Consider the following 14,568-nt stretch of genomic DNA (forward strand, 5'->3'; position numbering starts at 1 on the left):
TTGTCATTTCTCTGATACTGAAACAAAAATGAAAACAGAACGGAGCGGGGAAATGAATCCCAGTAAAGAAAAGCGGGTGAGAGAACCTTTGCGCCCTTGCCGGATACCTCTGAGGCACTCCTCCTGGATAGCTCCCTCCCCTTGTCCTTCTCTCTAAGCCGTTCTTGAGCAAGCGGCCCGGCTCAGTGTCTCCGCCTGCCAAGCAGCTCCGCACTTGCAGCTGTGGACGCATCTGGGGGGCGCGTGCGCCGTGACAGTCCGTGCCCGGGCACTGCCGCCACCTCCTCCCGGCTCCGATGCCTATTTTAGTTCTAGCTGCGGCTGGGAGCAGGGGCTGGGGCCAGAGACAAGGGGCTGAGCAGAGTAGAGTGGCTGGGGACCGTCACCTGCAAGCTCCCCTGGAGTCGCCGCGCCAGCGCCGAACCTTGCGCTCCAAGTCCTGGGAGCGCTTGATTCGCTTGCTCTGGGAGAAACTTTGGCCCATGTGAGCTCGGTTGTCCGTGGCGGGGAGAGAAAGGTAAGAGCTTCTGATCTGGGGAGAGAAGCGCCCCAATTTCAGTCCCTTTCTCCTATGTCCTCCCACCCCTGCCCCGAGGCTGGGGGGTATTGGGAACCTTGCATCTTGTGGGTGAAAATTGGAAGCGAAAGTTGGAAGAGCAGGGGCTTAAGGAGTAACTTTTTCCGAGGCCTCAAGAGGACAGGGCTGTGCCCTTTTCCCACCCAGGGCTCTGCCCATGCCCCAGACTGCCCTTCCTGGGGACTCTGCTCCCTTCTTTCCTTCCCCTGCTCCGCGACGCAGCCGACAGCCCTTGGCTGGGCTCCACAGCCCCAGTTCTGGGTTCGTGGCACCTCATTTAACCTGTGTCTTTTACTCCTAGGGGGTAACCTCGGAATCACCGCAGGCTAAAATGTCACAGGACAGAGGCCTTGCTTGCCCCTCACTGTTTGCAGGATTTTGTTGAGCAATGGTCCTGGTTTCCTCCCCTGTAAAATGGGTTAGACCTCTAAACATATGGCCTTTTGGCTATCGTGCTCAACTTAATGGCCATCCTGGGTCTCTTGCACCTAATCGTTTCTTCAACCCCTACTTTTGAAAGTACTACTGTTTCATCCTAGAGGTCTGGTGGAGCAGGGAGGATTTGCCAGGGGATTTAGTCTAGCCCTCCAGGAAAGATGGAAAGACTTCTGGCCAAACTGAAATAGCTGGTTTTCCACTGCTTTGCCAATTCCAGCTGCTCTTTCTTCCGTCCCTCAAGGGTCCAGGAAAACTGAAGGTCGGGGGGAAAACAGTAGCAATTTCACCCTCCAGGAATCAGAATTTCATAGTTGAAAGGAACATCAGAAGTAGGTATTTAGGCTTGCCTTCGAATGGAACAAGGTAAGCTAGATCTTGGGTGAACTTGCGTCTGGGAGAAAAACTTCCTTCGAAACAGCTCTCCATGGGCCTAATTTTGAAGGTGTTTAGTAACAGGTTACGCACCGAAGCTTCAGGGCCTCCTCTGAAAAATGGAACAGGTGCACAGTGATTCTCAGCAGTAAAATACCATTTGCAGTGCCCCTGAGCTCCTCCGAAAGGTGTACAGGATTTAGTTCAACTTTCAAAGAGAAACAAGTAATCCTAAACTTTGGCAAAAGGGATCCGAAGTGGTCTCTCCTCCCCATCCCCATATTTCTTTAGGTTTTTGTGTTTACTCAGTTTTAGGGGTAATTTGGGTTTTTTTTCTCTCCTCATTAGCAATATCATTTGGCATAGCAGATATAAAACTGAAAAAAAAAGTAAATAGATTGAAGCAGGTAATTTATTGTAATAGAGACTTAAAAATGAATAGGATGGTGGTAATTTCTTAATAAATTCTCCTTCCTCAAGTCTTCCATTTTAATAATTAATCACTACAATTATGTGTAACAATTGAAAATGTAATATGTGTCAGACGCAGAAGGAACGATGAGGGGGGGGGGGGGCTCTGTTTTCCTTAAATACTTTTAAATTGCCCTCTTAGTAAACCGGGAACTGAGAGATCTGTTCAGTATTTATGGACAGCTGGCAACATGGAATTTCTCTAGGGCATATGTTTTTGTAACAGAAACTTATTTGGTATGTGCTTAGTAAGATAGTTATGGTACAGTAGCACCATGGTTTTAGTATTTTCACGTCTCTGGGCTCAAAAACTTACAGCTTACTGGTAATATAACTAAATTACTGTGAAGTATCTGATCTCCATCAATAGAGGGAGTTTCCATACCAAGGTTTTTCCAAAGCTGATAAAAATCATAGGTCAGAGCCAAAAACAATACTCCGGCACATCCCTAAACACATACCATATACTTAATCATGTCTTTTGTTTTGGTGGTTGACAGGAAACCCAAGAAATGTAAAGAAAAGTCCTATCTAGCTCCCAACACACAATAGGGATTTCATAAATATTTATTGACTTGACTTCACTTGTATTCACTCAAAATTATTATTCCTTCAGCTTCACTTGTGTCCATACTCTCTAAAAAAAAAAAAGAATATCTTGTTGCCAAATAATATATTAAGATGTTTAATACTTGAGAGCCAGTTTGGCAAAGTGCAGTGGTTCTCAAACTTGTTGGCCTCAGGACCCCTTTACACTCTTGAAAATTATTGAGGACCCTCCAAAGAGCTTTTGTTTATGTGGGTTGTATTTATCTATATTTGCTGTATCGGACATTAAAATCTCTTAGTATTATCATGAAATTAGTTTTGACCTTGCACACCTTCTGAAGTGATCTCAGGGACCTCCTAGGAGTCCCTGAGAGAGTGGATAGAATGCTGAATCTAATCAGTAAGGTCTAGACTACATTCCTTCCTGACACGGTCACTTCTGAGAGCTTCAGCTTCCTCACCTGTAAAATAAGGGATAATAATACCTGTAGTACTTGCCTGAAAGGGTTGCTGTGCATTTTAAATAAGATAGTGCCCTTAAAAGTGCTGTGCAAATTTTAAGGCACTATGGAAATGTCTGTATTATTAATACTAGCAGTGTCACCTTGGGCAAGTCACTTAATCTCACTGTGCCTTAGCATCTTCATTTGTAAAAGGAATTAGAATGAAGAATATGTGAACCTTAGAAGGTTATCTGGAGGAATGCCCTTGGAACATTATGAAGCACTTATAAATATGAGCTATTCCAATTTTGCATAATTTATTAATATATTAACAAATGTATTTAAATTTTATTTGTATGTAGGTATTTATGAACATATTTGTATAATTTTATACAGTTTATGAAAGATTTTGCATTTCCCATCAACCAGTAGATAATTGCATTGTAAATTTGCACATTGTGGTATACTACTAATATTAATTACTTTGGGTTTTCCATAGAACTCTTATGAAAATTTAGAGCAAGAAGGAAAATTTTAAATGGTTTAGTTGACACACTTTGGAGTCAGAATATAATTTTTATTTGTATTATAATGTTAATTTATCAGGGAAAAAATATGGCTTTAAGCACCTCTTCAGGAAATTTTAAATATTTTGTTGTTGCTGTGGATACTGATTACAACTTTAGCTGATTCCCCAAATATTTAAAATATGTATTTGTATATGTATATACATATATATATGAAAGAGGTATGTTTTAAATATTATATTTAAGTAAATAGTGTACTATATCATTGACTGCTTAAAAGTAACATTACTAAGAATTCCATACCAGACCTTCTGAGATTCTACTTGAGAAAAGGCCCATTTCTGCCAGTCATCTGATTCAGTTAGTTTTATAGGCATAGAATCTGATCTTCTTTATGTACTTTATGTGTTTTGTTGACAGATGAAATCATTAGGATGCCCACCAGGAAGCTACAGCGATCAATAGTAATGTGGCTGACAATTTTCCCTGTCCTCAATTCAGTAGGAAGAAATCAGTAGGCTAAAATATTATCAAAAAATATTTGAATAAAAACTATTTATCATAACAAAAACATTTCGACTCTTCCTGACTTCTCGTTAGCTGTAGCTAGAATGTGAATGTCTTTTTTTTTTCCTTTGGGATTTTTAAAAAGAATGATTATTCAGGGAATATTAAGCCTAATGTGGGGGAGGATTTGCTAATAGGAAATGCTCCATCAGCTACTACTCATGTTGTCAAGCATATTTAATATGTCTTCCTGGGGTGATCAGAACTAATTTATGTACTGTGAGGTTTAGTAATTAGAAAAGAAATTGGAATTTAACCTCAGGCTTTTTTTCTTTCTCAAATTGTAACAGCTGGATGTTTTGTGATTCTCTAATGGGATTATCCTGTATTTTAGTTATTTTCATGTTTCTTATCCCTCTACTAGACAGTAAGTTCCATGAGGATAGGGATCTTATCTGAACTTATCTTTCTCCATGAGCTTGGCATAATATTTTGCAGACAGTACAGGTTCAATAAATGTTTATTGAATTGCAGTGAAAGGAACTGAATTATTTGTATTCCACATAGCGTATAGGTATGGTTAGCTATCAAAAAACATTAGTTTCATGAATGAATTATAATATAGAATAAGTCACTAAATAAGTCTCAATAGGGATACATTGGTTTTAACATGAACTTTAAATGTAGATGGATTTTAGGATGTCTTATTTTCTTTTTTCTGGCAAATTATTGGGTAAGTCAGCACTAACCTTTTGCTAGTACCATTAGATATTGGATCTTTAGGACAATGCAGAAATTAAATGGTGTTTCTAGAAAATATATATTGTCTACTTAATGATTCTTCAGTAACTTGTCTGTTAAGTGAAGAAGTTGGATTCCAAAATACTTTTGTTTCATGGAAATGTTGTTTAAAAATGTGGAATTCTTCAAAAATTTCATTTAACTCTGACTATAAGCTCATGACTGTTCAGCATACCTAACTTGTACTAATTCCTCTACCTCTTAAAATCTTTATTTTGCTTGTTTTCAGTAATTGAAAGCGGTAAAGTTGTCTAACAGAGAAATAGATATTATAAACTAATGAAATACTATAAACTTCTCATTTGAGTAATTACTTTTCTGAAACAGTTACATTGATATTTTAGGTTTTTTCCCTTAAAGCCAAGTAGTTTGTGTAATGGATCAAGTTTCAGAGAGTTCATAATAAAATATTTTTGTTAAGGAGGAATAACTCAAATGATAAAGGACTCAGAAAATGGTGCCACTTGGTGTTGAGTTTTATGTAAGCAAGCACCAACCACAAAGATTTTCTCCAAACCGTATTTATTAAAGGTAGGAGTATTTAAATAAATAGTAGGATAACTGAGAAGTGAACACAAAGTAGTATTAGGCTGGAAATTAATTTGATCTAGTTAATTAGTAAAGATATAAGCTTTTAAAAAATTATTAAATATAATGTATACCAAAATAAGATATTTGGATTCCAAAAAGGAATTTCTAAGTTTTCACATCAATAGACTTCCAATTACAGATAAATTTGTTCTCATTTTAGAATTTTTATTAAATTAATACTCAATTTATATCTTTTATAATTCATAGGTCCTTGTTTATAAATAGTTGTTTCCTTGATACTCCTTTTTATTTTTTTAAACTTTCCAGTGACTTCCCTACCTCCATACCCAGTCAAGCCCCTTTGCAACAAAGAACTATATAAAAAATATAAAGATGTGTCTGACTGTATGTACCTAATTGTCCACCTGTAGGCTACCACCTCTGTCCCAGGAAAAAGGAATCCTGCTACACTATATAGAAGTATGGTTTTTAATTTATGAAGTACAACATAGGGAAATCTCTACCTGGAAAGTGAAGCAAGATTTAATGATAGTAATTAAGCTGTGTGTGTGTGTGTGTGTGTGTGTGTGTGTGTGTGTGTGTATGAGAGAGAGAGACAGAGAGATTACTTTATCATCTGTGGGTCATGAACTAATAAGAAAATAATATTGCCTTTACAAAAATATACTGCTTTCAAAAATAATTTAATAAAGGTATTTTGATCACATGAAACATTTGAAGCTGAACTTTCATGCCTTTATTCTTTTTCTATATAATATTATAATGTTTGCAACCAGTGGAACCAGGGGACTTTGTTGATTAACCTTTTGCAACTGCACTGTCTCCCCCTCTCCATCCAGCGAATTAACTTATTTTAATTATGTAATAAATTAACAAATTTGTGGCTCACTCCTATATCTATCCTTGTTATTATTGCCTGTCATGAACTTTTTGTGGATTCAAGATGTGGTATATAAGAGAAGCAGAGTACTGCTATACTGTAGAGTTTGGCCTTGGGACAGAAAGTCCTGGATTCAAATCCTACCTCATATAGACCAGCTGTGTGACTATAGAAAAGCCACTTAACCTTTCAATGCCCTAGGTAGTTCTCTGAGATTAAATGTTACAGACCAGTTGCCATTCTGTTTGGAAAAAAGTGGTTTTCTACACACCAGTGAAAGTACAGACTCATATTGTTCCCTCTCTTATAGGAAAAAAAAAGAAAGAGGGGTGGCCAGGTGGCTCAGTGAATAGAGCACCAGCCCTGGAGTCAGGACCTGAGTTCAAATCTGACCTTGGACACTTAACATTTACTAGCTGTGTGACCTTGGGCAAGTCACTTAACCCCAACTGCCTCTCCAAAAAGAAAAAAAAGCAAAAAAAGAAAGAAAAGAAAAAAGAGTATTTATAGCTTGTGTGCAAAATTAGATCTAAATTCTCTTTTAGGCACAGAGGATAGAATACTGAGTGTAACGTTAGAAAGACTTGAATTCAATTCCAGTCTCAGATACTAGGTATGCGACCCTTTTTGTTGTTATTCAGTTGTTTCAATCGTTTCTGACTCTCTGTGATACCATTTGGGGTGTCTTCTGTAAAGATAGTGGAGTGGTTTGCCATTTCTCTCTACAGCTCATTTGACAGATGAGGAAACTGAGGCAAACAGGGTTAAGTGACTTGCCTAAGGTCATATAGCCAGTAAGTATCTAAGGCTGGATTTGAATTTAGGTCTTTTAGATTACAGGCCCAGCACTCTTATCTGCCACTCATCCTAGCTGCCCATGTGAGCCTCGACAAGTTATTTAACTTTTATTTGCCTCGGTTTTCCTCATCATAAAATGGGGGTGATAATAATAGCACCCACCTCCCAGACTTGTGAAGATCAAATGATATAAGATTTGTAAAGCAGTTAGCACAGTTTCTAGCATGAAGTAGGAATTTAATAAATACTTGTTTCCTTCCTCCTTTTAGTACTTTTGGATATAATTAATACCCCAGTTTAGGCAAAAATGAGGCAGTTGGAATTTATATTCCCAATGATAAGTGAGTTTCTTTTATTTACCCCCATTAGTTCATCTGTAACTTCCTCAATTAAAGTCCCATTCCAGTTGCCCAGGGAGGTGATCCTGAGTTCTTAATGGCAGTGTCAATGGAATATAATGTTTAGCAAGTCCCTCCAAGGTAGAAGGGTTTGAAGCCTGGACCCAGTGACGGCCAAACTGTATGTCTGTCCTCCAAGGACCAGTCTGGCTAAGTGAGCAAAGGCTTATTACTGATAGGTTAGCCTCAGGTGAAGAAGTGTTATGGCCATAGCAACCCATGAACACCCCTGGCTAATGCATCATAAGGGCTTCATGCTGCACAGTTAAAAGGATCCACACTGATGAAATCAAAGATCCTTGATAATTCAAGAAATTAAATAATTAAATGTACTTTGGAGGTGCTTGCACTATATTAATTCCATAGAAGGATTTGCTATAAGGATTCATTTTTAACATATAGAATATATTAGTATTCTTTTTTATATTGGAATTTATAATTGGAATTCTTTTTTTATTTTATTTTTAATTAATGGAATAAAACAGGCATTCCCATAACAGCACAATAAAAAAGTGGATTACACGAAACTGCAAATCTTCTGTGGACAACTTGCTGTTCCTTTCAAATATATGACAAAATTATTGTGTAAATTTTTTTTTCTTCTTTACCCTCACCCCACACACCCTAGAGATGGCTACCATTAGAACCAAATACGTACACACACCCACACATACATATATATATATATGTAAAATTATTCTATGCACACTTCTATTTATCAGTTTTTTCCTCTATATGCAGAATAGTGTCTTTCTTCATATGTCCTTTATAGTTAATTTGGGTACTTATAATAGAATAACGATGATTGGAATTCTTTTTAATTGAAGCACTTAATGGATTTTGAAGTATGACTTCATTTATAACAATTTGACTTCTAAGAAACTTTTCAAGAAAATCATTTGAGTAAAATTAGGCATAACTTATTTCTATGAATGTCAACCAATGGTTTTGTTGCTAAGTAAGCAAGGAACTCTTGTGGAGTATTAAATAACATAACTAAGTTTTACCATTTCTTATTTTTTTTTCTTTTAAATTTGTGTACTTTTAGTTTACAACATTCAGTTCCACAGTCCCTTGAGTTTCAAATTTTCTCCCCTTCCCTCTCCTCCCGCCTCTCCCGCTCCATGGCAGCATGCAATCCGATATAGGTTCTACAAAAACCTTCACATTAAGCATTAGTTGAGTTGTAAAGAAGAATTATAACCAATGGAATGAACAATGAGGAGGAAGAAACAAAACAAAAAAGAGAGGAAGAAAGGGGTTTGCTTCAATCAGCATTCAGATCTTATTTATTTTCTTAACAGGAATTTTCACAATGAATCACACAGATCCCAGTTCATTGAATGAATTAACAACAAGAAGTCTTACATCCGAATTCGAAAACCTCATGCCTGTCTCCTCCAATGAAACCACTTGTGAAAACTGGAGAGAGATACATCATCTGGTTTTCCATGTAGCAAATATCTGCTTTGCAGTTGCCTTGGTTATTCCAACTACGTTGACTCTTCATATGATATTTCTTAGAGGGTTGTTAACTATAGGTAAGAGAAAATAATATTGTTTTTTTTTCATTATTTCCTTTCAGTATAATGGCATGATCAATTTATCATATCTTTTTGTCAGGTTTATATATGACAAAATGAAATTAAAGGCTTTATTATTTCTGAGGTGGTTAGGGCCCTCCATACTGCTTTATCCCTTTGGGAAAAGGCACATGTGTTCTTTTTATTTTGCTGTGTTCCATACTTTCATCTATGATTATATACTTTTTCTGATGGCTTGTTGTCAGTGTTTCAAATGTCAGTAACACAAAGTGGAGGACTGAATCACCTACCTATTCAGGATCAACAATGCAAGGGAAACATTTTTTGACTTGGTTATCTGGGTATTAGGCAGAATCAGGGCATCAATTTTAGTGTGATGTGATAGAAAAGCCCTGAATTTGGAGTCAGAAAACCTGAGTTCAAGTCCTGACTCTGACAGTCATTACCTCTGTCACATTAGTCAAGCCACTTCCCTTTCTTGTCTTAAGTTCTGGACTAGAATTCCTTCAAGGTCCCTTCTAGTCCTAAGATTCTGTGGTCTTTGACAGAGAATCTTGCTATTATTGTTATTTGTCTGGTGTCCATGAGCTAACCTTATAAAAAAGGAAAAAATAATTCTGAGGTCTTTTTTTAAAATGAAGCTAAGTATATATTAAATCAGAATTATAGAATTTAGGGCTAGAAGAATTCTTAGAAATGATCTAGTACAGTCCCTATATTTTATGTAAAAGGAAACCAAAACTTAGAGAGTTTGAATTGAATGACTCTTTTAGGCATTGGGGAAAAGAATCTGCATTTGTTATTTTTGAGTGGACACTAAGGAAACTTTTGGGATTGGACTTGTAATTTTATTAGTATAGGTTATTTTAATAGGCAAATATACCTATTAGTATAGGTAAATTTATTAGCAAAGGTAACTCCAGGTTAGGAAAGAATTGACATAGAACATTGTAAGAGTTGCACAAAGTTTTGGACATTGTGACTTGACCAGGGTCATACCTATTTTATACATACACCATAAATTGGGTCCTATTAATGATATTAAAAAATGTCAGATGAAATTCTCAAATGAATTATTTTTGTTTATTGTTGTTGGGAATTAGAATTCCTCTGTTCTTGTCATATGGTGATAGCAATGTAGTCTTATACCAATTTGGAATTTTTTAAATTAAAAAAATCTATTTTTTTCCTTCTACCTCACTCTGAGAGAGAGAACCATTGTAATAAATATGTATAATCAAGCAAATAAATTCTTATATTGGCAATGTCCAGAAAAATGATATATTGCTATGGATCCTGAGTTCATCACCTCTCTGTCAGGAGGTCTCTGGGATCATAATTGGTCATTGCAGTAATCAGAGTGCTAAGTCTTTTCTTTCAAAGCTGTCTGCTTTACAATGTTGTTGTTTTTGTAAATATTATCCTCCTGGTTCTGTTCTCTTCACTCTGCACTGGTTCATGCAAGTCTTTCCAAATTTCTCTGAAACCATGTCTTTCATCATTTTATGATACAATAATATTCCATCACATTCATATATCATAATTTGTTTAGCAATTCCTCCATTAATAGGTATCTCCCTAAGTTTCCAGTTCTATCAGTTGGAAGTTTTAATTGTTCATTAAATCCTTGCATTCAGAATCAGACAGAACCTTAAACAGAAGGCTCCTAGGGCATTTTCTCAGCAGAAAGAAAAACAAAACAAAATGAATGTAATGTTTCACTTTCCCACAATGTTTAAATGATCTAGAAGTATCTGTCAGGTGTGATTTCCTATTAGAGAAAGTATTTTATGTATATGCTGAAGTTAGACTTGAAATTTGTAATAATTTATCTTTTATTCATTGTTTGACAGGATGTGCCCTTTTTATTGTCTGGGCTACACTCTACCGGTGTGCCTTGGATATAATGATCTGGAACTCTGCATTCCTAATTATCAACCTGTTGCATTTTCTGTACCTGCTGTATAAAAAGAGACCGGTATGTAGTTCCTCTCACAGGTTAAAAATGCATGTAAGTTTAATGTGAGTTTTGGACAGGAATTTTCTCAAGTCTGTGTATGAGTTTCTGATAATTTCAGTTCTTCCATACACTACCTTCTCTAGTTAGATTTTCTGTTTCTGCACATATGAACATAACATTTTTGGAACCTACAAGAAGTTGCAGTTTTGGAACCTATAGTGTCAAGAAAAAGAGCATGGTACGGAGGATAGAGAACCAACCTTGAAGTCAAGAAGACCTAGGTTCAAGCTCTGCCTCTAGCACAAATTAGTGTGTGATTTGGGCCAATCATTTAACTTTTCAATGGACCAACAATTCCCTAACAACCTAAGTTGCAAAATAATTACCGGTGTGTGTTGCCAGAGTGAGTTTCCTCAAACCAATCAAATCATAAGTTGAAACCCTCCACACATACACACAGACAAAAGTTCTGTGCAAACGAATTAAGTTTATTTAGAATTCATGGAGCAAGATAAAAATTACAAGTTAAGTAATGTGGGTATATGAACCTTCCCAAATAACATTTGAATACCTCTCTCATTTAAGAGAAATTCGACTGAGAATCAGCAATCCTAACAGCTGGTCAATCATATGATGTCTAGTTATGGGATCTTTTTTCACAAAAGCATTTATGCTTTTAAGGCAATATTTATTTCAGTTATTCTCCTGTGCTTAAAATTTGGTTGTCCTGTTATCCTGGTAGCTGTTCTTAAAATATCATTTTTAACATCTCCTTCTACATTATGAGTTAGCGTATTTTTTAAAAAATTTTTGATGGGAGTAAGAATACATGATTCCAAAGATATAATGGAAAAGAGTAACTATGGCTGATGTTGCTTGTCCTGTACCCAGCATGGGAGAGTGTTGCCCACAGAATGCTTTCAAGAAACTCACATTCTTCTTGGAAAGACTGAACTTACACAAATAATACAATTAGAGCACAAAATGATAACATTCCCTGAAGTGCTAAATTATGAGTTAAATTATGGACTAGGAATTTAGGCAGGGAAAGGTGAATTAAAATGGGGACTGGCTTCATAGAAAAAGGTTCTCTGAGAATGGCTACTGGAACTGGGACTTGAATGATGGTGAGGCCATGGAGGAGGGTGATGGTGATGGTGAGGCTGCAGGAGATATCTGGTCTGCAACTTAGAGACAGGCCTAGGAAATCACTTTCTCGGGGTCCAGTAGTCAGTATGTGTCAGAAGCAGGACTTGAACCCAGGTCTCTGGAGCTGGCTCTTTCTCCACTTTGCCAAGATGTCATTAACTTGAAGTTGAACAAACTGGCTCAGAGAAATTAAGTGATTTACCTATGGAAAATGTAACTAGCAACTTTGAAATGGGTTAATCTCCAATTATTTTCAGTGAACTGAAGTCCAGTCCTTGTAGGACTCCCAGACATTTCCTAATCCCAGAGCCATGAAATTCAGGAAACCCTTCAGGGGCATGCGTCTGTAAGCTGAACTGGAGACAATGCTACTTCTCAGAAGCATAGCCAGATATCATAGTTCTATGTATGATTCTTAATATTGTCAATATAAATTTGCTTTAGTGGGCATTTCTAATTTCTGTGGGCCTCCTCATTAAAGTGGAATTCAGAAAAGCAAAAAGGTAGAAGTCCTCAAGAACTTTCAGTAGATGCATGGCCCTGTAGGCTCTCTGATGCTCTTAAGAGTTGGGTTAGCCAGGGATGGAAAACCTGTGGCCTCGAGGCCACATGTGACCTTATTAGTTCTCAAGCGTGGCCCTTTGACTGAATACAAACCTCACAGAGAGGGAGAATAGCTCAGGTCAGAGAATAATCAAACAATAGACATGTTTAAATTGTACAATGTGGTTTGGGGAAGGCTTTTTTCCAATAACCAGTGTTTATAAACCTCATTAGGTATTTTTGTGTGCCAAACACTGCTAATTATATAGAGGAACTATAAAGATTAAATAATCTGTGATCCAAAGATCACTCATCTTTATATCATATATTATTGTATAGTATATTAATTATATTATGATATGCTATACTACACTAATTTATATTGCATTGTATTATATCTCACACCATAATAGCCTATGCGACATATTTGCAAGTAATGAAAGCAAAAATGATATGCAAGTGACAGACAGTGAGTAATAGTGGATAAAGAATTGCCCTGGAATTAAGAAATACCTTGATTTAAGTGCTGCCTATGACATTGGCTGTGTAACCCTGGGCAAGTCACTTAACTTAGCTGTTCTCTAGGCCAGTGGTTCTCAAACCCTTTGATCTCAGAGCGTCTTTACACTCTTGAAAAAGTAGTGAGGATACTCCAAAGATCTTGTTTATGTGAGTTATGCCTATTAATACTTACTATATTGAAAATTAAAATAGATACATTTAAAATATTAATTCATTTAAAAATAGTGATAATATACCCACGATATGTTAATATGAATAGTTTTTATGAAAAATAACTGTATTTTCTGAAACAAAATAGTGAGAAAAGTGGCTTTGTTTTACATGTTTTTGAAAATGTCTTTAATGTTTGACTTAATAGAAGCTGGATTCTCATATCTACTTCTGCTTTCTGTGTGATTTGGTACTTTGATTGAAGTGTATAAAGAAAATCTGACTTCATACAGATAAATAGTTGGAAATGGAAGAATAACTTAATAAGCAACTAGTATTATTACTAGTATTAATAAGCAACTGGTATTATTGCTAGTATTATTATGAAAATAGTTTTGACTGTGGGGACATCCCAGGGCTCCACAGACTATGCTTAGTAAACTGCTGAATATTTTCTGATAGTGACTGTTTTGTGGACTGTTTCTAATCTTTATTCAATATTTAAAAGTGAGAATGTTTTGTTTTATTTTTTTTTTCAATGTATACACACTATTAAAAAGGGTATTCCAATCATGGCAAGCTTCAGCATTTTTTTGATAGAACTAGGAAGGGCAGCTATGCTATATGGCAACAGGTAATATATTATGACAAAAACTCAATTATTTTACAACCCATACAAAGAGAAGTCAAGAATATAAAGACTTTCTTATGCATTTACACTGTTCAATTCCAGTGAAAATATTTACCTAAAGTGGAATATAGGCAAGAATATTGCCTATGTTATCAGCAAAAGACATAGTATCAGCTGTTTTTGCTTAATTTTTTCCCCTTTATTACAAGGAATATTTTGATTCTGAGTCTGAGTGTTGTTAGAAGGGGGAGGTTGTATATCCAGAAATGACTTTACAAAAACAAAAGGCATCAATAAATCTTATTTTTTAAATTAATCTAAAATAGAATCAACTTCATTACTTCTCATCTTGAGATGAGTGCAAGATCCATGATATAAATTAGCAATATGTTTACCCTTTAAGAAGAGAATATAGAGACAGATCTTTTATATTTACTGAATCAACCTTTTCAGTTAATCCTTATTCTTTGTATTCCAGATAAAGATTGAAAAGGAACTCACTGGTGTATACCGGAGAATGTTTGAACCACTGCGTGTACCTCCAGAATTGTTCAAAAGATTAACTGGACAGTTTTGCAATATTCAGACCCTTAAAAAGGGCCAGACCTATGCTGCAGAGGATAAAACATCCGTGGATGACCGCCTGAGTATCTTACTGAAGGGAAAGTAGGTGCTATATGAAAACTGAAGGTCTTATTTTAGAGAGCAGTAAAATAGTAATATTTGGTGACAATTATTGGATTTGTTTTAACTGGT

At 36.2% G+C, this 14,568-nt stretch overlaps 1 protein-coding gene across 1 annotated transcript in view; it reads left to right on the top strand.

Moving 5' to 3' along the window:
• POPDC1 (popeye domain cAMP effector 1) overlaps positions 1 to 14,568 on the top strand; it is a 136,679-nt gene that overhangs the window by 69,194 nt on the left and 52,917 nt on the right. Inside the window, exons 6-8 of the mRNA XM_069077134.1 lie at positions 8,618 to 8,854; positions 10,711 to 10,835; positions 14,291 to 14,478. Of these exons, the coding sequence (XP_068933235.1) occupies positions 8,618 to 8,854; positions 10,711 to 10,835; positions 14,291 to 14,478 (550 nt within the window). The remainder of the gene's footprint in view (positions 1 to 8,617; positions 8,855 to 10,710; positions 10,836 to 14,290; positions 14,479 to 14,568) is intronic.

The sequence above is a fragment of the Petaurus breviceps genome, unplaced genomic scaffold, assembly GCF_028583685.1.
Source record: "Petaurus breviceps papuanus isolate PSGF00001 unplaced genomic scaffold, PetGlider_PUasm1.0 90977, whole genome shotgun sequence".
Classification (NCBI taxonomy): Eukaryota; Metazoa; Chordata; class Mammalia; order Diprotodontia; family Petauridae; genus Petaurus; species Petaurus breviceps.